The sequence below is a fragment of the Lutra lutra genome, chromosome 8 (assembly GCF_902655055.1).
Source record: "Lutra lutra chromosome 8, mLutLut1.2, whole genome shotgun sequence".
NCBI lineage: Eukaryota > Metazoa > Chordata > Mammalia > Carnivora > Mustelidae > Lutra > Lutra lutra.
This window is the reverse complement of record NC_062285.1, coordinates 50078163-50101827: the sequence shown is the minus strand read 5'-3', so window position 1 is coordinate 50101827 and position 23665 is coordinate 50078163. Positions and strand designations below refer to the sequence as shown.

General features: G+C 54.6%; 1 protein-coding gene across 1 annotated transcript; it reads right to left on the bottom strand.

Moving 5' to 3' along the window:
* Positions 1-616: 616 nt before the first annotated feature.
* Positions 617-22854, bottom strand: CTDSP2 (CTD small phosphatase 2). The gene is made up of 8 exons (XM_047741029.1): positions 22465-22854; positions 8379-8527; positions 6550-6588; positions 6030-6131; positions 5425-5481; positions 3341-3433; positions 2988-3173; positions 617-2789 (listed from the first exon to the last, which is right to left on the bottom strand). Exons 1-8 carry the CDS (start codon positions 22526-22528, stop codon positions 2664-2666), a joined length of 816 nt encoding a protein of 271 aa, XP_047596985.1. The 5' UTR covers positions 22529-22854; the 3' UTR covers positions 617-2663.
* Between the last annotated feature and the right edge of the window lie 811 nt (positions 22855-23665).

Here is a 23665-nt window from a genome sequence, read left to right as displayed (position 1 = left end):
TGGGTATGGCTCGAGTTGGGGCTGACCAGGCACAGTGGCCTACTGCCTCTTGAGGACAGCCTCCAACAGGAAGGGCTGACGGGAAGCCCCAGAACAGATTCTGGGCTGAACCGCTTCCCTCCCAATCTTGCTCTTCTCCCACACAGAGTCTGGCTGATCCCTCAGAGGAGCGTTTGGCAATCATCACTCGCCCCTAACACACTGTGACACTGGAAACCAGACAGTAAATAATGACTTCAGGCTGGCTCTGGTCCACATGGATGGACCCTGTTTAGGTTTATTTGGCCAAGTTCCTTCTCTGCCAGTAGCAGGAGAAGGGGGAAAGAGGGAATAGCATATTCCTGCTGAGAACCTGCAGGTGGGCAGGGCAGGGTTCTGACGGGAACAAGGCCTAGAGAGCAGGGGTTTCATGCAGAAGCGGCAGGCACACCCCTCACCAAGATATCCTGGGCTGTAATCATGAGTCACACTTGGAGCATTTGGATGAGCCTGATAGGAGAGGGGGGGAGGGGCACAGGCTCTTCCCTCACTGGGAAAAACATGGGAGACCCAAAGGAGGGCAGAAAGGGTCCTAAAACTGGATCAACTTAGAGCTGCTTATTGCTTATTTAGTCAGAAAAGCTTGGCTGCCCCCCCCACCGCAGATTTGGCCCAGAGGCTAAACCTCAGGGCGGGGCCTGGGAGAGAGGCTCCTTCCACAGTATTAGGATAAAGGCCCAGAGACAGCCTTAAAAAGTCCCATTTCCCCTCAGGAGGTCTCGTTCCTGGCTAGCACCGGACCCCTCTTCCTTTACCTGTAGGACCCCAAGGGCACTGGGGAATGGTACTGGGGGAAAGGACCACATGTCACCAGGGACTCTGTTCCACTTCTGTGACACCAGTGGGAAAGACATGGCCATACAACCTTGGGACAAGGAGGGGAGCGGATACCAAATGCTTAGAGAATGATGCCAGTCAGCCCACTACCTCTCAGAACACCAAGCTGCTGCTCCACCACTTGGTTGGCTCAAAAACTGGCCAATTCCTCAGGCTGAACCCAGTGTGTGGACATTGAAAAGGATAACAGGGAAGAGTCCTGAGTGGGGGGTATCCTCAAATGCTTTGTGACCCCCTGCCTCCAGGGAAAGCAGAGATGGGGAGAGGAACTGCCTCCTGCCCCAGGAGGAGGGAGGGAGGGGAGGAGGAAGGGAGAAGAGGAGACAACCCCAGCCAGCCCCAGGGGAGGCCATAATTAAGGCAGTGATGCTGGGGTGGGGCTCCATTTTGGGATGTCCTTGTGCTCCCAATTACAGCAGCACTTCCCCTTCTCCATCCTCAGGAAACTTCCATTTTGTGGCAATTTTTAAAAGCATTCGCTACTAAGAAACTCGGAAAGCGAGAGACACGCAAAGCTCAGGTGTGTAAAAGGCTCGCTCACACCTGTCACGGGAGGCAGGAGGCATGTGCATTAGCGTGGCAAAGGAAATGAAGAGAAAGCCCCTCTCCTCAGCCAGGGAAAGCAGGAGCGCCTCTGAGGCCCTGGAGCAAAAAAGCAACAGCGCAGGAGGGACTAGACAGAAGCAGAGTGAGAGGCATAGGCCAGGCCCTGGGGGAAGACAACAGGAAACAGCCCTGCCCAAGAGGCAGGGCGGGCGTGGGCGCCTCCCGGACTTTGGAACAGAAGTCCTCACACCAGCACCAGCAGAGAATCCCTGAAGAGCAGACTTAGGGACATGGTCCCATGCTCAGCTGATCTACAAGCCAAGGGGACACACATTCATGGTTTGGGGGTTTTCCTCCTCCCTGCACCTCCAGAGCCTCCCACATTCATCTCAGGCCCAGGACTGCAGCTTTGTCAGAAACAAAACAGGCCCAACACTCCTGTGTTTAGAAAGAGAATTTTAAAAGAGAGTCAAAAGAACGGAAACATTATTTGTCCTCTTCAGGCCAGGGAGAAGACCTCCTTTCCCAAAGGTTCAAGACTATGGCTAGGTAATAAGGAAGGCAGGCCCGGCACCCAAGCCTTGGGGAGACACAGAAAGGGTCCATGCCAGGCACTTGGCTAGAGGCATGTGCAGCCCTCAGACCACAGGACTTGATGGATGCTGGGGCTACTGGTTCTGGAAACAAGCTTTTCTTTCCAGAAATGTTGTCATTCTGTCTGCAGTTGCTGGCTGGAGAAAAGTATCAGAAAGGCGTGTGCCTGGGATACCTGAAGGCAGCCTCTGTTTTGCCCTTTCTCCTTGGCATGAGCCTTTTAACACCAAGGAGAGGCCATGAGTTTGGCAACAGAGCCTTCAACAGTCTTCATCCCGACCGAGCGCGGGGGCTCTCAGGGTGACTGGAGAGGAGGCAGACTAACTTGGAGAGTCTTGATCTTTCAGTTTTTCCCTCAACCTGAACACATAGGGTGAGACACAAAGACACATAGACACAGACACACACACAGACACACACACACACTCACATTTGGGAACCCAACTCAGGGAGCAGGCAGCTCTGGGAGTCGTCAGTCCGCTACGTGCCCACTTGGCACCTATCCTGTCCTAAAGCCCTTTCCAGTCACTTCTCCTCCAGGCCCCACTTGGTGAGATGCTTCAGCTTCTGCTCCATCAGGCTGATCATAAAGGCACAGTGTAGGAAAGTCCCCTACTGGGATGGCCACTGTTTGGAAGCAGAGAAGGCTAAGGGGCCCGCAGCTGCCCAAGGCTGGTGTAGACATCCTCTGCTCCGCTCAATTCCTCAAAGATCGGGATCAGGTTCAGCAGCTCAGTATCTGCCATGTCATCAAACCAAGACTGCACGGGCACCTGGGATGGGGAAAAGGCAGCATTAGTCTCCTGACCGACAGTTCTTCCCTCCCTGGCCCCAGCCCCAGGAGGCTGGCTGGGAGCAGCTGGGTGGTACGCTCCTCTGGAAAAGCCCAGGTTTCCATTGCCCTGCCCCTCCCTCGCACTGGGGTAGAGGCTCCCCAGTCCCTGCAGTGTGGGTGTGTCCAAACCACTCACCGCATTCTCCGGGTGGAAGATGTAAGAGGCGGGCGAGTTGTCTAGAATGAGGGTTTTCCTCAGGTCCCTTCCCAGGCGGCTGAGGTCCTTGACATAGCAGCCCTGGTGGAACACGCAGGACTCCCGGAACAGGCGGGCCCGGAACACGCCACACCGGTCCAGCAGATCCGTCACGGGGTCGGCATACTAGCAACAGAGAAGATGCTTTTGTCTAGGTGCAGTCCTGGCTCCCCTTGGGGCTGCCCGCAGACCAGCAAGGAGCTGCTGGATGCCCCCCGACCCCATGCAGCCACCACGGGTGCTCTTGCTTCCTCCTCCCGCCTCCCCCCCCCCCCCCCCCCCCCCCCCCGTACCTTGGCTAAGCTGGCAGTGAAGAGCACACATTCAAAGAGTTCCCCCATTCGTCTCAGGAACTCATCCACGTAAGGCCTCTTGAGCACATACACCTGAGGAAAAGCAGAGAGGCCTGTTGGAGGCATCCCCGTTGTGGGGGAAGCATGCAGCATGGGTCACTGTCCCCACTTCCACAAAGAGTGGCCAAAAGGGTCACACCTCACTGTCGGCCCCTACACCCTGGAAACCTTCTGCCCCACAGACTGGGACACTGCTACCCCCTCCTCACAAGGCTTCTGTGGGGTTGGCGGCCCACCCAGGACCCTGCTAAGGCAAAAACGCACAAGCCTATGTCCCAGAAGCCATCTCGGTTTCAGCCGGCGAACCATCAGCTGCCTCCAGAAACAAGTAATCAAGAATAGGCCTCACAGACGGAAACAGCCTATCCTGGATTACTTGAATCCAGCCACAGCCTCTGTGGGAGCTTCCTGTCCTTGGCTCTGGCGGGACAGTGTCCAGGTCACCATCAGGCAAGGTTGCAGACACTTGTGAAACCTCTGTGACACAGTTCTTGGGAATGTGCCGGGGAGAAGTGATTCTTTCTCCTCAGGGACTGTGGGTCAGATACCCTGCATGTCCTGCTCTCTTGCCCCACCGTTTGCGCCTGGTCCAGCCGGCCACCCTCACTCTCATGTCCACCTCTCACAGTCTTGCACATTTTGGCCTCAAAGGTCCGTCAACTACATGTCCCTCACCACTCCGCATCTAACTGCCTCCCCGCCTCCAGGATCTCCCCCTCTCAGCCAGCCTCGATGTTACAAGAAGCATTCCTTCAAAGCTTGTTATCCATGTCACTCCTTGCTCAACCGGCACGGGCCTGCCACGCCTCTCCCTACTTGGCGGTGGCCTGAACTGGCCACCAACTCACCAGACACCGGGGGGCGCTGCAGCAGGACCCCTCTGCTCTGAGGAGCCACAGCTTGGCTCCCTTGCATGTGCCACTTCTTCAACCTCGAACAGGTCCCTCCCTCTTCCTGGCTGTTCATCCAGCTTGGCATCCCCTCCCTGCTCTCTGCTGAAAACCCGCTTTCTGTAGGTAGCCGCCCAATTTTAGTCTCAGCCCTTTCTCATGAGGCAGGGTTCTCCCTGTCAACCAAGAGTTCACTGTGTGGATCTGCCTGTCTGAAAATATGCCTCCTTCTTCTCTCTGCAGGTTCTCTGCATCTCCATGACCTCAGATGGATGTAAAGCTCAGCTGGGCAGACGCTGGGCAGTCCAGGGCCATCCCTGGGTCCGAGCAGGGGCTGTGCTGGGCCTGATGCCACCTCAGATGGAAGGGCCGGTGGTGTTGGGGACGAAAGCTTCGAAGGGACACAGGACAGTGGTGACTCCCCAGGGAAGCCTCAGGTAAGTCTTCTACCCCACCGGGCCATATGGACAGTTTCAGGGCTAACAAAGCCTTGTTCTTGATGGTTCTGCCTCTCAGGCCGGCTGGCAGGCCTTCTGGGCAGGCGTTCAGAGTAACTGCTTTTTCACTACGAACACTGCACGAGCCCGGACTGAGCAGGTTATGCAGGGCCAGAGGCTGGGCTTACTTGGATTTAAGTGCTCTCTGACAGCATTTACTGGGGCGGAATCCAGGGTGGGGACCTCAGGGAAGGGGAGGTGGAGACACTTCAAGATGCCGGGGCAGGGACGAAGAAATCCACTTGCTAGACGGGAGTCAGTGGGCACGGGGAGGAGATAAAAGGGAGAGCCCTGGCTTCCTTGCCTGTGACGGGCAGACAACCAGCATTCCGGATTAGAGAAGTCGCCACTTAACAGCACTGGCTACCTTGGCTTGGAAATGGTGTTCAGTAAATGGCACCTATTACTCATATTGAGAAATATTTAATTTTAAACAGCTTGGCTGCAAAGCAAAAAAAGTTGACAGCTAGAGGGTGATGAGAGGCTGAACCGTTTCGAAGATCAGAAAGCCCAGAGTGCAAGAGATAGCAAGAAAGAAGGGGCTGAAGTTGCAGGAGAGGACCCTGTGATGGTGCGCACCAGAGGGGCGGAGGAGCCCGAGGCCTCTGGGCCGGCTGCGGCCTGGCAGGCAGCTCACCTGGTGAGTGGTCCCCTCAATCTCTACAGGCACTATGAAGTCGGCGTTGTTGATTGGCTGGAAGGTAGAAAAGTTAATGAGGTCAGCACAATGGGAAGGAGACAAGAAACCTCTGCCACAGCTGCTGCACTATCCCATGGGAGAGCTGTGGAGGGACGGAGTGCAGACACTCCAGGAAGCTGCTCCCACCACCCCATTAAGGGGCACAATAGCCTCTCCTAGTTTTCCCTACTTACCGCCACCCCCAATTCTACCTGAGCTGAGACAGCTTCAGTGCCTGAGTTAACAGACGACCTGAGGGAATGGAGGGAGGCCAGGTCCTGGGCTGAATCCAACCCTCTCACAGGCCTGTCCTGTCCAGAGCCCTGGTGGGATTCCGGGCTATGTGACTAGGGGCAGATGAAGACTGTGGGCAGTGACCGGGGGGAGCAGGGATTCCTACTCCACATTCTTCAGTGTGGCCTCTGAGCACCTGTGATGCCAATATGGCCAAAATGCTAGAGGCCCCCAACCTGCCCTCAGCTTTAGGCTGCCCTTAGCACGGGCAGTCAGGCACACAAGACAGCCGGAGTGGCGTGTAGGAAGAACTCCAGATGGGGAACTACCTTAAAGGAGCTATGTACAAGTGTTTCATCCAAGTCAATGACCACGCAGATCCTTCCTTGATCTTCCTCTGTCACCTCTGGGAGCAGAGAGGTCCCCGGGATCTGAAACCAGAGCCAGATTGCTGAGGTCTGCCACCAAGAAAGCCCAAGAGTTCTCCTCAGCAGAATTCTGAGAAGTACTGGGGTCATCGCAAGACACAGAAGACCCTCAATTTCAACCCAGAAGAGGTGCCATTTGAAGGCCAAGAGATAGAGAAAGAGAGTTGGCTCCTCAGCTCCAGCCTCCCACTGGACTATGAAATGATCTGGACACTGAGATGCAGGCCAGGGCTGGTGTGGGATGGAGGTCAGCTATCCCCTCATAACCTAACACCTTGTACCAAGTGGGCCCTCAGCAAATCTCTGGGACAAATGGCTTCCACAGGCAGTGGCACCAGCCAGGCACTGAGGAATGAGGGTGTCACCCGATGTGAACACAGGTCTGGGGCTTCTGAACATGTACCCTATCCGATTCACCTACCTGATAAAACTGGTACTGGAGACAGTGCAGCAGATCCGACTGTGGGGGAAAAGGAGGCAGTCAGTGCCCACCAGCCAATGCCATCCCAGCTCAAGCCCACTGCTTCTGCCTCAGGCCCAGAGGGTCATTTTTGTAGCAAAACCCCAGCCCCCGGGAAGGTTCTGACATAAAACAGTGACTTTTTTTTTTTTTTAAAGATTTTATTTATTTATTTGACAGACAGAGATCACAAGTAGGCAGAGAGGCAGGCAGAGAGAGAGAGGAGGAAGCAGGCTCCCTGCAGAGCAGAGAGCCCGATGCGGGCCTCGATCCCAGGACCCTGGGATCATGACCTGAGCCGAAGGCAGAGGCTTAACCCACTGAGCCACCCAGGCACCCCAATAGTGACTTTTTTTTAAAGTAAGCTCTAAACCCAATGTGGGGCTTGAACTCATGACCCTGAGATTAAGTGTCTCATGCTCTACTGAGCCAGCCAGGAGCCCCAAAAGTGACTTTTCCTAAGAGCTGGACAGGAAAGGGGAAAGGCCAGAGCTGCCTTTCGACATCAGATTCGATGAAGGACGGAGAAGGCAGTATCTCTGTTCTCAGCTGCCACTGCCTCTCCATTGGACAAACTGAGTAGCAGGAACTCCAGTTGCTGATGCCGGGACACGGAATCAGAGGCAGAACCCAAATCGGAACTCCTCACTGTGGTGTGTTTTCTAGACACTCTGTTGTGAGTGGGTGGTTGGGGTACACCGTGTGGGGAGGGTAGCAGAGCCCCTATAAAACATCAGGTATGCCAATGTGAACCTACACTATGAGTCCTAAAACATGAGGGGAAGTGGAGTATAGAGAGGTCAGAAAGCTTCCCCGGCCTTCTGCCAGTAATAAAAATGTTAGGGTTGTAAAAAGTGATATGTGTTCTTAATAAAAACCCTGAAGAAAAATGAAAATCTTAACGTTGGCATTTTAGCGTATTTCTTTCAAGTCTGTTTTAGCAGTTTCCCCCCCATAATATGTAATTTCACATTCTGCTTTTCAACTTAGTATTGCAACTCAATACTTTTCCATGTTATCGTGAACTTTGTAAAAATCAATTGCTAAGTAATACTGTCACATTGCACTTTATTTACCAATTCCCCCATTGGCTAACGCGCTGATGCACATATCTTCAGCCTGGTTTTGAGAGAGAAAAACAGCTAGACCTTGGTGTTCCTGAAAGAAGTGGCACTGGGGGCAGATGGGGTTTTGGTCTGCGCTGTCCCCATCCTTGAAATGCCACACACACCCTCTGCTCCTTGTGAGGCTCAAAGACACCCACACATTTCCCAATATCCCCCCCAGGACAGGTGAGAGGGCTAGAAAAGGATATTGAGAGTGTGGCAGAATTTCAATTCCTTGCTTCCCAGGGAGTCAAGTAACTTGGAAGACAAGGTTTGTATGGTACATGGCCACAGAGCTTGGAGCTCCAACTCTATTTATAAGCTAATAACTCTTCGGGGGCTACACACACCCTCTGGATCTCAGTTTCCAGGTGCGTAAGTGGGAATACTGATGAACTTCTGGATCACATGAGACAATATACACCAAACGCCTTGCACGTTCCTGGCACCTGGAAGGGTCTGAAGTGCAGGGGCCCTCAGAAACTACAGGGAGAGTCACACAGCCCGTATCACAACGAGAGCCAAGAGAAAGGAGATGGCCTGTCTGGGAGTGACAGACAGGGGCCTTTGAACCAGAGATCTCTGAGACTTCAGGGCAGATTACCTTGCCCACATGCCACAGTTGCAGGGGCCCCCACCAGTAGCCCCCTCCTTGCCAGCACCTCGCCACCCTCCTCTAGCTACCTTAGCAATGGTGTTGGCTTCCTCCTTGTATGCAGAGAGCTCAGTGGACGAGCTTGACTGGCCAACATGCTGGGCACGAAAACAGCAGAAAAAGGCCTTGAAGATGTTCCGTCCACGAGGTTTCTTAGGAGAGGACTTGGAGACCAGGCCTAGAGCAGAGGGAATGATGAGGCATTAGCTACAGAGCCACTGTGGCCACAAGCACCCTATACTCACTTCCCTCCAAGCTGTAAACCCTAGCAGGGCCCACAGCATGGGCCTGGCCGGTCACCAAGTACAGTCCACAGTGGAGGGTGCGGCTTTAGTCCAGCATCACTCTAGAGCAGAAACAGCAGGAATCACCACTCTCTGGTTTGGGAAATGATATGCAGAGAAGTTGGTCTTCCTTCCATGGCAGGGGACAGGCACTCAGGCAGAGGCACTCAAAGATGGGGCCAAGTACAGAATCCAGGGGTCCCATCACTCTGGTAGCATGCTGAAGGTCCCCTCAACAGTAAAAGTTACCAAGGCCAACCCCCCAGTCCCCGACCAGCCCTAGTTGGTTCTCTTCTTTGCAGAAGAACTAGCTGCTCCAGACAAGGGAGACACTTAGACCCTTTTGGGGCTAAGTGTGGGGCTGTGGGTCTGTTCCGGGTCAGTGTCCCCAGAGGCCGGGTCAGCAGCAGCAGCAGCAGAACAGCCCAGTCTGCAGCTAACAGAAGAGAAAACAGACAGCTGCAGCCCCAAGGAAGAAGCTACAGCCTCTCTCCACTCCCCCAGAGTGCTGTCCTTTCTCCTCTCTCCCCTCACAGGTAGGAGGCCTAACCTGTACACCACAGGAACACCAACCCCTGGGGAAACACACCTGGTGTTGGGTTCTAGACCGATGGCCCAGCTTCTAGACTGTAGGGGCTCATTCCTACCTTGGTAATTCAGGCTTTGGAAATACTAACCCATTTGAATAGGAGGCTTGGTGAGGCAGCCCCAGAAAAGCCAAACTGATACAAATAGCTATGGCCATTATGGGATCAACCAGAAATGGACTTCAGAGTATCTTTAAGCGCCTTTTGCTTTTACAGGAACTGTTCTGGCAACTGTGGAGCAAGTGTAGGGAGAAACGATGGGGACTGTGGCCAGGAGGTGGCGCCACGCAACTGCGGCCCGAATGGTCCCCAGCCACGGTCTCAGCCTGGGTGGGAGGGGCCTGAGGTTTCAACCCGCCCACTTCACCGTACAACGCAGGCTAACAGTGCAGGAAATAGAAAATAAATCTGGAAACACCTGTTACTGTGGGGGTTAAAAAGGCAAACACAATGTGGCACTAAGGACAACTTGCCTTGAGTTGTTCCCTTTAGGAAGGGAAGGGGGAGACAATGTGGCGGGACCTATCCAGAGTCAAGGCAGGGCTCAGTCCTCAGAGCCCAGAGGCCCTTGCAAAGAGGTGAGGAGAGGGTCATTTAATAGCCAGGTGCGGGCTGCCTGTGCTCCTGGAGTGGAGGAGAGAGAACCAAACCCTATTGGCCATGACCAAGGGTGAGGGAACGGCCGCAAAGTGGCAGGCAGCGCCGCCCAGGCCAACCCCTCAGCTCTGACTCAACAGCTGCAGAGGGCTTCCTGCAGGTGCGGGCAGGCATCCCCGAGCTTCAGAGCTCTCTGCCTCCCTGGGTGACGCCAGACACCGCTGACACTGGGATGACCATCAGGATCCTTTCTGTAAGTGACCAGGCCTCCCCAGCAGTTAGCTGACAAACCCAGTATCATTCTTGAGCTCTTGGCCCTGGTGGAAGAACCAAGATTTCCAGGGACTGGGGATTTTGTCACAAATGAAGAGGATGTACCGGGGCCCCCTCACCCCCTGGCAAGGCCCCTGTATCAAAGAGACACACCTCAGAGCAGAGCCTAGCACCTAAAGAGCAGGATGAGAGAGGCCCCTTGGACTTTTCCTGACTCTTAATAATCTAGGCAGCAACCAGAGGCAAAGGATGGCTTCTCCACCTGCCTTCATGGCTCACCTTCAATTCCGAGCCCGGGCACGCAGGCAGACGCTGACACAAAGCTCCAAGACCAAAGCTGAACCATCACTCTTCCTTTGGTTTATGGTTTCTTCACGCAGAACCACAATCAGAGGCTTAACCCAAGCCTGGAGCCTTTTTTAAAAGGCCACACAGCCCAGGCCTTTCCTGGAGAGAGGCCGTCAAGAACGCACTCAGCATCTTAGTGACAGATGCTGTGAAGGCTAAATAATCCTGAGAGGCAGGGGGGTGAAAGGGGCAGCTGGCTGGGGCCACAGAGAGGCCTTGCTGGTGCCCACTGCGGGAGGCCCAACAGGCAGACGCACTTCAGCCTCAGACACAGAGCTTGGCGGGGTGGGGGTAGGGGCTCCTCAGCTTGGTTTGGACTCAGCAGGGGATGAAGGTCTTCTCAAAAACACAATGCAACCAGGCAGCCCCTGGGCCCCAGAGACTGCAAATGCCTTGACCCTGGGGGCAGCCCTTGACCCTGGGAGCAGAGCACAGAGCTGTGGCGCCTGTGGAGGGTGCCCCAAGCCCACGGCAGCAAGGTCAATACCCCACATGTCCCTCTGTTGGGGCCCCACTGCCCTCAATCCTTCTCCAGGCTCTCTGTCCTCCTTGCCCTTATGAACACTGTCTCTGAGAATCCATCACAGCCTCTTCAGCCTCCCCTCAACATGGCTGCCTCCTGACGGGGCCTCCAATGGCCTTGGCTAAGTACATTCCCCAGCCTCTGGCTCTGTGTACAGCAGGTGCTCAGTGACTGTCACTGGCGGAGTGAATGACTCTGAGAACTCCAGGGCTCTGTCACCTGTACAGAGCCAGGACCTGTGGAAGCCTTCACTGGTGTGCAACAGCCCAGAAGAGGCAGAAACAAAAAAAAGAATCCTTTAAGGAATGACAGGAAGGTGGGCACTGAAGGAGCTGAGCCCCTATGGGAAGCCACTTAGTCTTTCTGGGCCTCAGTCATGTTTACTGGGAGTGTTTACTGAGATGCTGTGCCAGCTCTGGGTTAGAACACTTGACACCATTACCTCATTTAATCCTTAGCACAGACCCAACTGTAGGCACGAATTCCCCATTTTACAGAAGGGAAACTGAAGCAGAAAGGTCACACCGCTAGAGATCACACAGGGAGAGGCAGGATTTGAAGCTAGATCTGCCTTAACCCAGGGCCAGAGTTCTTACCCACTCCTCACCCTGACGGGCTCAGGGGTATCACATGTATTTATCCCTACAAAACCAGCGAGGTGGTGGGGCCCTCTCAGTCTCTTAGAAGGTTTGTTCTACTCCTCTCTAGGCTAGGATGGTAAAGGATTAGTCTGGGGCCCAGCCCCCTTCTTAGCTGCTCCCTTGGGCAGACCGTGAAAGGTTGTAAGGGGTGAACAGTACAAGGCTCTGGGATTCCACTGCAGGGCTCACTTCACCCCCATCCCAGCCCTGCACCTGCTCTGACAGATACCTCTGGGAAATCAAGAGGACAATGGGGGAGGGAGAGGGGGAGGGGCTGGAGACAGGAGCTTTGGCCCCAAACCTGCTTTGTTCAGTGGGTTTAAGGGTGAGGGGGAACACTCATCAGAGTGGGATCTGAAACCTGTGTCAGAGAGCCTTTCAAAGGGCCCCTTTAAGCCAGCACTCAGTATTGTGTCCCTGACAGCCAGGGGCCGGCCACCCCTAACCCTTCCGCATGGGACAGGGAGGAGCACTGGCCCCCCTCGCAGACAGGAACACCAGGCACAAGATTTACAGGCCCTTGGGGATTTTGCTGCACACGGTTTCCCATCCAGGGAGGGCAGGATTCCAATGGGTGCCATGCAGCCCCATAACCAGCTGCTCTCTCTCCTTCACCCTTCCTGCTCTCCACGCTCTGTGGAAGCCCTCCTCCTCCCCTGGCCAGCTGCTGAGGCACACCTGCTCTCTCTGCTCCAAACATCTGGTACGGGGCTCAGTGTCAGAGAGCAGCACAGACCTAATGACAGGAGCTCTGGCTTAAGAAGAAAGTGAGCAGGTGGCTGAGGACAAGGAAGCCAGGCCTCACCTCTAGTTCACTACTGCAAGCCTTCCCACCAAGCCAGGGGGTGAAGACAAGGTGGGACACGGGACGTACCCCTTGCTCTGAGGGTCACCTGGGCTGGGGGCCAGACTCTGCCAGTGACTGACTGTGACACACAGCCTCTTTGAGCCTTGGTCTCTGCATCCACGACTTGGGACAACACCAAGACCTCTCCTGAATGGAGAGAAACAATACTTGCTGTGCGGACTCTAAGGCTCAGTGCTGTGCTTGTTTGAATTATCTAAGGGGCGATGACCACCACTGGGCAACACTGGACCTCACTGCAGGAGCCCCGCAACAGGACACTGGGGGCCCTCCCACCCCTGGGAGATGTGAGGAAGGTGTCAAAGGAACTCCGATCATGAGCAGGTTTCAAAAAGTCAAAACAACCCCTATACCTACTTCTAAACCCACTAGGAAAGTTGCTCTCCAGCTTGCAAACACCATGGTTGATATTCTTCAAGAACAGGAAAGCAGGTGAGGCAGTTCCACCTGAGATGAACAGTGCCCTCTCCCCTTTTGTTGACCACTGCTCCCCCCAAGAAGCACTAGATGAGGACGATATTTGCTTCCATCACGCAGAAGCTTGTGCGTGTACAGGTCTGCCACGCACACGCAACACCCCACCCCCAACACACACACACGGAGACTGGCTTTGCCAGGACAACACTATTTTTAACCTTCTTCTGAAGGTCAGGTTCAGATATCACTGTTGCCAACAACACAGCTTCGCGTTCCAGCGAAGGAACTCCTCACACATCCGCCTGGGAGCCGGCAGAAGGCAAGCTCTCAGGCAATTGGATTTTAACAAGCCCATTCACGTAGAAGGATGCTTTCTTGGTTCCCTCAGAAGTACTTCCTTCCCCACCATTTCCCATCCCCCCATAGCAAAGGATTTAGTCTGGCTATCATTGTAAAATGGCCTCTCTCAGGGGCCTCCCTCCCCTTAGCTATTGGAGGAAGGAGAGTATTTGGAGCATTTCCGGCCCTTCTTGGCCAGCTGCCTGGGCCCTGCAGCCAAGACACGTCTGATTGGGGCTCCCCACAGAGAGGAGTCCTCCCAGGTCCACAGCAAGGGGCATCTGGGACTTGGCTAAGGATAGCCCTGAAGCGCCACGTGGACAGAAGGGCTCCTTGGACGAGCAGGTGAGTCGGCAGGAGTACAAGAGGCTGAGAGATGCCTAGACATCCTCCCCACAGAAGAGACTGGAAACAATGGGAAGGGTATTCCAGTTCCCACAATGCCCAACTGCTGACACTGTTCTCTTCAGGTGACAAGGCAGACAGGGCCTCAATCAGCTCAGCACCAGCTCCCAAAATTCCCCAACGCAGCTGTGAATCTGACCACACAGACTTTTAAAAGTAGTTCTAGCCATGCTGTTTAGCTCACACCAGCACATTCTATACTGGGGCCCTCCCTGCGGCTGGCATCCAGGCTGTTTTACTAGGGGGTATCTCCTGACAGTCCTCCTCTGGGCCGGAGGGCTCCTTGCATATCTCTTTCTTCTAAGACAGAAGGTCTTTTCTCAGTCCTGGGTCCTAAATGCAGCCTGTAGTGGTGTGTGTGTGTGTGTGTGTGTGTGTGTGTGTTACAGGTCACTAGCTACCTGTCTCCTGCCCCTTCCCTGTCCCCTCAGCAATCTGGTCACTGATCTCAACACATGGCTTCAATTTCAGGGGTGTTCCCTTGAGAAGGACTGGTTTGGGAGCAGGGGATTCCTGGCAACTTCTAAAACATGATCGAGATACTTTATCCATCAGCCTTTATACAAACTATTGTCAAAACACCCTCCTAGGTCACTCTAACATACTTTAAAATCCTACTTCAGGACACCTGGTGGCATAGTCAGTTAAGTGACAGACTCTTGGTTTCAGCTCAGGTCGTGATCTCATGGTTCTGAGATGAAGCCCCCCCATCGGCCGATGATCAGCGTGGAGTCAGCTTGGAATTCTCTCCTTCTGCCCCTCCTGCTCGTGCTCTCTCTCTCTAATAAATAAATAAATCTTAAAAAAATAATAATAATACTTCAAAAACATGCTGGGGTGGGGGCAGGGCTCCCAGAAGGAGCAACAGGTCCTGGACTCAGGATGGAGGGGTGGTTTCCTCACACAAGTGTTAGCAGCAGGCTCGGCCCCCACCCCCATGCCAAGAGGGCTCTCAGTGGATGTCAGGAAGTGATCAATGGCCCAGAGTGGCAGCTGAGACACACCAGAGACACCACCTGGGAGAACCCGAAGGGCTGGATCCTGTCCTGCGTCTGCCAGAGGCCTTGCCCCACACATGCCAGCGAGGGCAGAGCTGTCCTTGTTGGGGACTGGAAACCACACCTGCCCACCTCCCCGGGAGGAGGTGCTGAGCAGGCCCCTGCCAGAGGCTGGGAGGTTAAGGGAAACCTGCAAGCAGGACACAAACACATTCTCAGTGGCTGTTTTGGCCCTGCTTTGGCTGTCTGGCTGACTCCTGGAATGCCCGATTTGGTGGAAAGCATGAAGAATCCAGTGCCTCTTTACCCTCCAGCTCTGTAGGCCTGCTTTTGGGGACATATGCATGAGTAAGACGCAGATGAGGCAGTGGAGGCACAGGACAAAGGGACCCTCAACCACCTCTCCTCCAACCAGTGAACAATATAGTGGTCACACAAAGTGCCATGGACTTGGATTTAAATCCGGCTCTGCCACATGTAAGGTGTGGCCTTGGGTCTCAGTCTCTTCATCTGTAAAATGGGAAGACTAACATTACCTATTCCGCAGAGCTGTGAGATTTATAGGGACCTCAGGGTATGTCCTGGCTCTAGTGTCAACTCTTAATGTCTAGTCTTTAAGGACAAGGTACTGTCATAACCTAATCTCAGTCTCAATCTCAAAATGTTCCACTGGATGAGACCACAGAGATATCTTCTCATTCCAGAGGTCACACAGAGGTAGTGGCAGGGCCAAGCCTGGGAACGGGCCTTTTCTGGGACTCCACAAACCAATCACAGTGTGTCTCTGTCACACACACACACTTTCTCTCTCTCTCTCTGTCTCTCTCACTTAGGTTGGCCAACCAGTTCCTTCTTCTTCTAGTGGCTGGCCTCTGCAGAAGGACTGAAGGAGTCCTGCCAGAGAGTCTGTCCTACCTCCATGGAAACTCGCCTGCTCTGGTCACACCCTTCAGCTGCCCCAGGGATCAGCCAATCGGTACCAGTGTGTCGGCTTGAGAAAGTACCAAGGCAGAAGTCAAGCAACCCAGAGCTTCCCCCACTTCAGCGTCTCCAACAGCTCTGTGGTCTCACCTGAGGCACAACCTCTCTGAGGTAAAGTTTCCTCACAGGTCAATGGGAAAAGGTCTACTCGACAGGGTCCCTTACAAGGTGGCTCCAGGTTACTTTAAAAATTGGGGATGCACAATGCAAATGAGAGGCCATGCAGGTCACGGTTGGGCCAGACTCTGGAGTCGGAGTCCTGGCTGACACTAACCAGCCATATAGCCTTGGATGAGGTGCTTCGGCTCTTAGCTGGGGTTTTGCTCATTTGTGAAGTACAGCTTAACTCCTATCTCCCAGGTCAGTGTGAGGATTAAGTAAGATACTAGATATAAAATGCTAGGAACCCTCCCTGGCCCATGGTAAATGCTCTATAGTCTGTGATCATTACTGGGTGAGAATCATTACTCTATCCGTTCATACTCAGAAAACTTTAGGACTTCCCTTTAGGAGCCACAAGATCTTTAATAAACAGCAAAACTGGATCCCTCCAGGGGACTCTTTCTGCTCAGGGCTAAGTAGGCAGTTGGGGCCACTGCTGTGTTTACCTGGCTCTTCTCCAGGGACACTTGTCAGAATCATAGGGAGCATTTGGAACACACACATGCCCGGCTCACCTGCTCATGCTCTGATCCGGCAGGATCCAGGTGGGGTCTATATTTTTAGTAAGTGTCACAGGAGATCCTGATGTATGTCCCTGGCTGAGGGCCAATGCCTAAAGGTTGCCAGTGGTCCTTGACTAACCCTTCCAGGACTGGAGAGTGCTTCAGCCAGTGTCCCCTGGGTCCCTTTCCCCACCATATCTCACTGGCTCAGTGTTTCTGCATGTCCTGGAGGACTTGTACCCGAGGGTCTGGTTTTCCTTTCTAGGAGTACCTGCTCTATCACTGAATCAAAAGACCCAAGCCTGCTGTCTCTTCTTACAGGCCCCTGTTCCTGTGAAGGAGGGGCCCCAGCCCCATTTTGCTACAGAAACAGAAGAGCTGGGAACTACCACACTGAGAAGGCATTTCCACAAGCCTGTGTTAGGCGATTTGGACCTTCCCATGAATCTGCTTGGTTCACTGGGAATAGGGCCACACTTGTTCCTTGAGAACAGTGTGGGTGGGGGAAGAGCAAATTCTACAGGATGCAAAAGCTATTCATACGTCAAGAGATTAAAAAAAAAAGGTATAGAATAAAATGAGAGTAAGAGCAAGTCTGATTTTTAGGGGGCAGAGGGGGAGGGTCAAGAGCATCTGGAAAGGGAAAGGAAATGTCAGGAAGTCTACTCAGAGATCAGGTTCAAGGATAACCCCTAGAAGAGCTGACCCATAAACAAGACATACACAGCTCCTGCCTAGAGGGAGACTGGGTGCTCCCTGGAATACCCATTCTGTAACAACAGACCTAGGGCAGGCACACAAACCTGAAAGGGCTGGGCACTTTGCTGGACAAAGAAACCCTGTTCTAGTTGGCCTCTGGTCCAGAGCGCCTTCCAGTTCTAAGTCAATTCCTCCACTTTGATTTCTAGCTCCTTCATAAGAGTTACATGTTAATGAGTTCATCTATATCCCAGTTGGGAACCATGCCTCCTTTTCAGAAGAGGGAGGGGATCATGTCAGGGCCACACCCAGTCCCGTGACCCCAAGATGAGCGAGTTAATTCTGTGCTTTGCAAGCAGGCTGGCCTGAGACAGGGCGAAAAACAATTTTCTTGCTGCTTTTGTGCTTTCTCAGTGTTGTACTCCAAAACCAAGGCAGCAAAGACACAGCTTAAGAACATCTATTTCTTTTCAAAACCCCAGCTTTTTTTTTTTTTAAGATTTTATTTATTTTTCAGAGAGAGAGAGAGCGAGCGAGCACAGGCAGACAGAATGGCAGGCAGAGGCAGAGGGAGAAGCAGGCTCCCCGCCGAGCAAGGAGCCCGATGTGGGACTCGATCCCAGGACGCTGGGATCATGACCTGAGCCGAAGGCAGCTGCTTAACCAACTGAGCCACCCAGGTGCCCCAAACCCCAGCTTTTTATTTCTCTCCTTATTACCAGAATTCCCTAAAAGAAATGTGAATCTCACTGGGTCCATTAACTCTCAAAGTGAACACAGCCAGGGCCAGAACACAGCACACAGTTGTCTCAAGCGTTCATGATAACCGTTCCTGAGAGGCTGAGCCTTGCTCAGAAGGTTTAGACTCCAGAGACTCTTCCCAGGAGGTGCATGGCCCCCCGACCTCCTCCCACCCCCAGATGCCCAGGCGCCAGGCAGAGCAGCAAATGCCCCAAGGCACAGGCTGCTCCCATTAGTGCAGATAAAATCCCATCCCAAGTCACACAGGCACAAAGACAGGGTCTGTGCAGCAACAGTGTTTGTGAGGCTCGGAGGTTGATCCTTCCAGAAGGCCCAAGCCCCCACATCAGTGTCCCCTCTGACCCCAGCCACCTGTCTTTAACAATAAAGCCAACATGATCCCGTGCTGTTTGCACCGTGTCCTTTGGGGGAAGGAGAAGGAACTAACGGAGCGTGGTCTAGCCCTGCAAAAAAGAAGGGCATTATCTCTCAATCACCTAAGTATGAGGCATTGCGGAAGTGTAAATATCAATATTTCTATTTTACAAAGAAGTCACTCCAAACACTAACGTGATTTGTCAAGTCTCACTGTGAATAGGAAAAGTAGGGATGTGCATCCGGGTCTGAAGAACTAACTCTGCTCCTGGGACAGTTCTCTGTCCATCTTACTGCTGCCCGGCCCGGCCCTCCAGCCCTTCCCACTTCACCCAATCAAACACCAAACTTCCCAAGATGGGAATAGAAGACACTAGCCTAAATTACCCAAAAGCTGGCCGGAAGAAGGCCCAGGAGGAAGAGGAAGGGATATACATCTGTACATACATATGTACACATTTACATGCCATCCTTCCTCCCTGCCCCCCCAACCCCATCCACTGCTGTGATTTAATTCTCCACGGAAAGGCAGCAATGCACCTTGGCTAGAGGTGTGACTTTTGACAATAATCACCATTTTGACAAAGTCCCTGACCGGAATGGATGTGGATGTCCCCATGGAGGATGCAACGGCCTCTCCACTGCCAGCTTCTATAAGGCCTTGACGGCTGAGAAGGGAGGAGACAGAACACCAGCCCCGTGCCAGCTCTGAGGGGCTTTTCCCGGCCCTTCCAAAGTCCTGCTCCACTGGAAACCCACAGGAAGCAGCAGAAGCTCCAGCTCCCAGCTTGGGAGGACAGAAACCCACCAACTTTGTTGCTCAGTTAGTAGCACTCTCCTGGGGGCTTCCAGAGGGAGCAAACCCAGCCTCTAAGTCACCACAACAGGTGACTTCCAAGATGGAGGAAGCATCTCCAAAGCAGACTTGGGGGGAGCCTCAGAGCCACAAAGAGGCCAAGGTTGAGCTGGGGCAGGGAGAGGAGAGGAGAGGGGCAAGGAGGGCAGGAAGAGTTGGCGGCACATGTGCACCCCGGGCTCACATAGAGCCAACCAAGGAGGAAAGCTCCGGTAACACCTGTTCCTACAACTACAAGGAAAGGTGTTTGAGCTTTTCCATGAGAAAATAAGGCAGAATATATCCCTTATGGGGAGAAAGCCAGAACTGGAAAAACCTTGCTGGCATCCTCACTCTTACGGAGGGTCAGCTACTGGCACCTGCGCAGTTTCTCAAGTGAGAAGACGACTCACCACACCACCATCTCTCACTGAGAGGGTCACTAGGTCTCCTAGAAAAAGAAAAAGGTCCCGACTACCCCACAGGACCCATGGGTCCCAACAAGCTCCAAAAGAGGCTGCCTCCACCCTCTCACCTCACTCTGGGAGGTTACAGGCTTGATCCCATTTTTTTTTGGCTTTCCCCCATCTAACTCCAAAGCCCAGGGCATAACCTCCCAGTAGTGGGGCTACACCCTCATACGGGGCTGTAATAAATGGCCATTCTCTGGCCAAACTGGTATCAACTTTTCTTTCCGACTTCTGATGTTACACACAACCCTGTCCCCACTGTACCAGGAAGCCATTTCACCCATCTGTCTGGGAAGATGATCCAATTTTGGTCCTTTTATCATCAATGCTTTCAGTAACTTTGTTCTATCTCCTTTACTGTAATTACTTTTGAATCATCAACACACCCAGCCAGCCTTAAGGCTCCAAGAACTGAATGCTAAAGAGGAAAAACAACAAAAAAACACACAAAAAGAACCCAAAACACAAAACAAAAAAACCCCCCAACAACCCCGTAATGGCAAACAACTTCACTAAAAAGCCACCCAAACTGGGAACTATTTTTTTTTTCTAGAAATTGACTTATTAATAACCTGTATCACACCCCTTCCCCTTTTTCCAGAGGGAGGCAGGGCAGAGATGGGATGCTGGGGAGGTGGGGGGGGCAGCAAGGAATTCCTAAAGGGTATCATTAAAACATCTACTCCCCACCCCTGCTTAAAAGAGGGGAAAAAAAAAAAAAGGGATACAGGATTTGTAAATAATGGGAGACTCAGAAAGTTGGCTTGCTGGTTGCTGGGTGCCCAAGCAGCCCAGGAAAATAGTATGTCTTCTCCGGAATGCAGTCAAATTACATGGAGAGAAAGAGAGAGCGCCATGGCTCCTGGCTTGAGAATTCAGATTCCTCCAGGGATAAGTCTGAAGGACAAACCACACACACAAAAGAAAACAAAAAGTGTAACTCCAAGAAAACCCAACCAACTTCAACTGAACACTGTCAAGAAGCCAGCTGCTCTGCTTCCTGCTGTCATCTCTTCTGTTCCCTGCCACTGGCGCTGGTGGCTGAAACTTGCAACTCTGATACATAAGCAGCCCCTTCAGCAGTCCTGCTCCCTCTCACTCCTGGTGTGTTTCCCTCACCAGAAAGGCACCCTCCAGAGCCTCTGCAAGAGCAGGACCAGAGAAGGGAAGCACAGGATGGTTCTTCCCACTCGTCATTACAAGGGACCCCTATGGAATCCTTCCACACCCCAATCTCTTCATCACTTCTGGCTACCTCCTGGAGTCCTTTCCTGGGATAAGACTGCGAACAGGCAGGAGCTAAGTTCTCAACACAGAAAGCCTCCCCTCTTCAGGCCTCAGCACAGCTGGGCAGCCAGCAGAGAGGGGAAGTGGCCCCTGGGGTCACACAGCCTTCTTAGTGATGCAGCCAGAAGCACAGGGCACAGGGAGTAGGGGCTTTGGGGGGCTTGGGATCCTATCAGGCAAAGCTCTCTCCCTCCTCAAGGCAGGCTTATTTAAGGAAGGACCCTCAATGCAGGAAGCATACATTGCCCCTCCACCCCATTCCACTCCAGGAATTAGGGAAAGGCTGACACCAGCAGCTCAGCTTGCCCCTAGGCAAGTTGGGGGAGCTAATAGGGAATGCGAACCCCAGGAATAAGTGACCTGCTGAGTAATGTTTCCAAACGGGAATGTGGGCAACACTGAGGACCCGCAGCTGGCCCCCCACCGGGGTCTAGGCCTCAATATGTTCAAGTGCAGTAGTGGCCCTGCATGTCCTATTCTGGGTGGTCGAGGGAAGGGCAGGAATGCTCCGGATTTGGTACGCAAAGCGTGCTCTCTCCAGGCGCAGGGCCAGGTAGCCCCAGCCCGGGGAAGTTCTCCAGGAAAAAAACAAAACAAAACAAAACAAACCCCAAATAAACAAACAAACAAAAACACAAAAAACCCGACCTAGTCCTTACTCCCCGAGGAAATTCTGTCCGCTATTTTAAACACATTCCTCAAGCCTCGAGGAGGAACGTGGGGGAGGGGGGAAAAAGAGTTTCAGGGCTTCGAGTGACCAAACTAAGAGAGATTCCACCCTCGGGCCGCAAGACCTTTCCCCACCCTCGGCAAAGGCCTCGGCCTAACCCCGCTCCCGTTCCCAGGATCACCCCAGGGTGGGCCCGCGACCCCCTTGCGTTTCCACCTGACCCTCAGGAAGGCGGGGGCCGCGAACTGCTGCCCACGGAGAACTCGCACTTTTTCGCTGCGCGATTCAGAAACACGCCGGGTCTGATGCCATTCGGCGAATTATGTAACCAGGGACACCGCTCCCGGGCTAAACAAACGCGGCTCTGTGTGTGCAACCGCGGCCCGAGGGAAGCGCACCGGGGCAGGGAGGGGCTGCGGCCGGGCCTCGGGGTCCAGCTCGGAGGCTCAGAGAACGCGGCAGGAAGCAGCCGGGCCGGAGCGCCGAGCCGCCCATGTCCCGGGCCCAGGGCAGGGCCTCGCGCGGGCCAGTTGGGTCCCCCAGGCTCGGCCCCTCCCCCACCGCGGCCGCCCCCGCCTCCAGGCGGTGAACTTGGTCCCAAGTCGCGCAGGACCGCCGTCACCGCCCGCGGCCAGAGCGACCTCTGGCTTGAGGGGGGCGTTGGGAAGTGTTGGACTCCAGTTCCGGCTCCATTCCAGCTCGGGACCCCTCGGTCCTCCTCCCCACCCCTCTCCCCAAGGCCCTGAGGCGGCTGAGCGCCGTCGTGTGGGAAAGTGACGACCCCACCTCCCAACTCAGCAGGGAGACCGACGCGGGTGACCCGCGCTTCGAGCGCTACTCTTCAGTCTCTCCGTACGGGGGGAGGGGGTGCAGGACAGGGTGACAGCTGCGCGATGACGCCCCTCCCCCTCGGGCGCCAGGAGCCCGGGCCCCGCGCAGCCCCAACCGGGGTCTGAGTGCGGACAGAGACGCGGGGGCTGATGGAACAAGGAGTCGGGTCGGAATCGCCGGCTCTGATCCCCGGGAGGTCAGGGACCCGGACTCCGGTTCCGGGCTGTGCTAGCCCCCCACCCGGCCGGGGGCGACGCAAAGTTTTGGGAAGTTGCTGCCCCTACCTTGCTTGGTGAGCACCAGGGCGTCTTCCCTCCGCGCCTGGGTGATGATGGAGCCGTGTTCCATCTAACAATCCCGCGGGCCCGGGCTGGCTGGGCGGGAGGACCGGCGGGCGCGCAGGCTGGGCTGGGCTAGGGGCCCTGGGCGGGGGCCCGCTCCGGCTCCGGCTCCCAAGACTCGGACTCCCACAGCTGTTCACATCCCTGCTCTCGTTTCCTCCCTGGGCCGGGAAGGGAGGCGGCCTATAGGGAGGGCAGGCGGCCCGGGCAGCGGCTCCCCCGGGTGCCCCCGGCCCCGATCCCCCGGCAGCAGCTCCGGGCTCCTCAGTTTGGGTCCAACATGGAGAATCCGGAGCGAAAACAAGAGGAGGAAATGGGACACGGGGCGGTTTCCAGGCTCCCCCCTCCCCTCCGTACTCCGGATAAACAACCCGCGGCTGCAGCGCCCACCCCCGCGCGCCTCCCGGCTCCGGACCCGGCTTCTCCACTGCCCGCCAGCGCCTCCCTCTCCAGAGCACCGTCCTAGGCCCCAGGACCCTCCACCCGTGAGCCGCCGGGGCTGCGGAACATCCCGAGCTTTCCTATTTTGTTACGGAAAAAGCGAATCCCCGAGGGGGGTGGGGTGGCGGGCGGGCAGGCTGGCGGGGGAGACTTGAAACCGCTCCGGCGCTCCTATTGGCCCTCTCGGAGAAAAGGGGCGTGGCCCCTCCTTACTATGCGGTGCGAGGACCCAACAACATTCCAGTCGCTACGGCCACGCCCCCGGGCCACTCCCCCCTCGTCCGGCTGAGGCCTCCCAGTCTCCTCGGCCACACCCCCTTCCCAACTACTTAAAAGGACACTCCAAAGCTCACGTTTCCGTACTCGGTGCTGGTGTATTCACGTCTGTGCGTCTGTTCTCGGGTAAGGTGAAATGGTTCCGCCCTTCAGATAATCAGGGCAAGCCTTGAGTCCTAACCCAGGTCCGGCCAGGATGGGAGGGTTCGGGGCAGTTTTCTTCCTGCCTGGCCCTGGAACCGTGGGCCTTCAGTTTCACGTAAAAGTACAACTACAGAATCTTCGAAAGGGATGTGGGTGGGGGGCGGACTCAGGACCCCAGCATATCAGAACTGGAACTGACCTCGGTACTGTCTGACCTACTGTTCAAATGAGACATGAGTGGCAGGGCTTTCCTCAGAGCCACTCACTCATTCCCATTCAGGGT

Bases quoted from the DNA above. Each gene is read 5' to 3' on its own strand.
- CTDSP2 (XM_047741029.1), bottom strand. From the start codon at position 22,528: ATGGAACACGGCTCCATCATCACCCAGGCGCGGAGGGAAGACGCCCTG. The intron at 5,482-6,029 runs GTAGTTCCCCAT...TCTACCTTCCAG, and splicing joins TTGTACATAGCTCCTTTAAG to CCAATCAACAACGCCGACTT. The intron at 2,790-2,987 runs GTGAGTGGTTTG...TCCCCATCCCAG, and splicing joins TCTTCCACCCGGAGAATGCG to GTGCCCGTGCAGTCTTGGTT.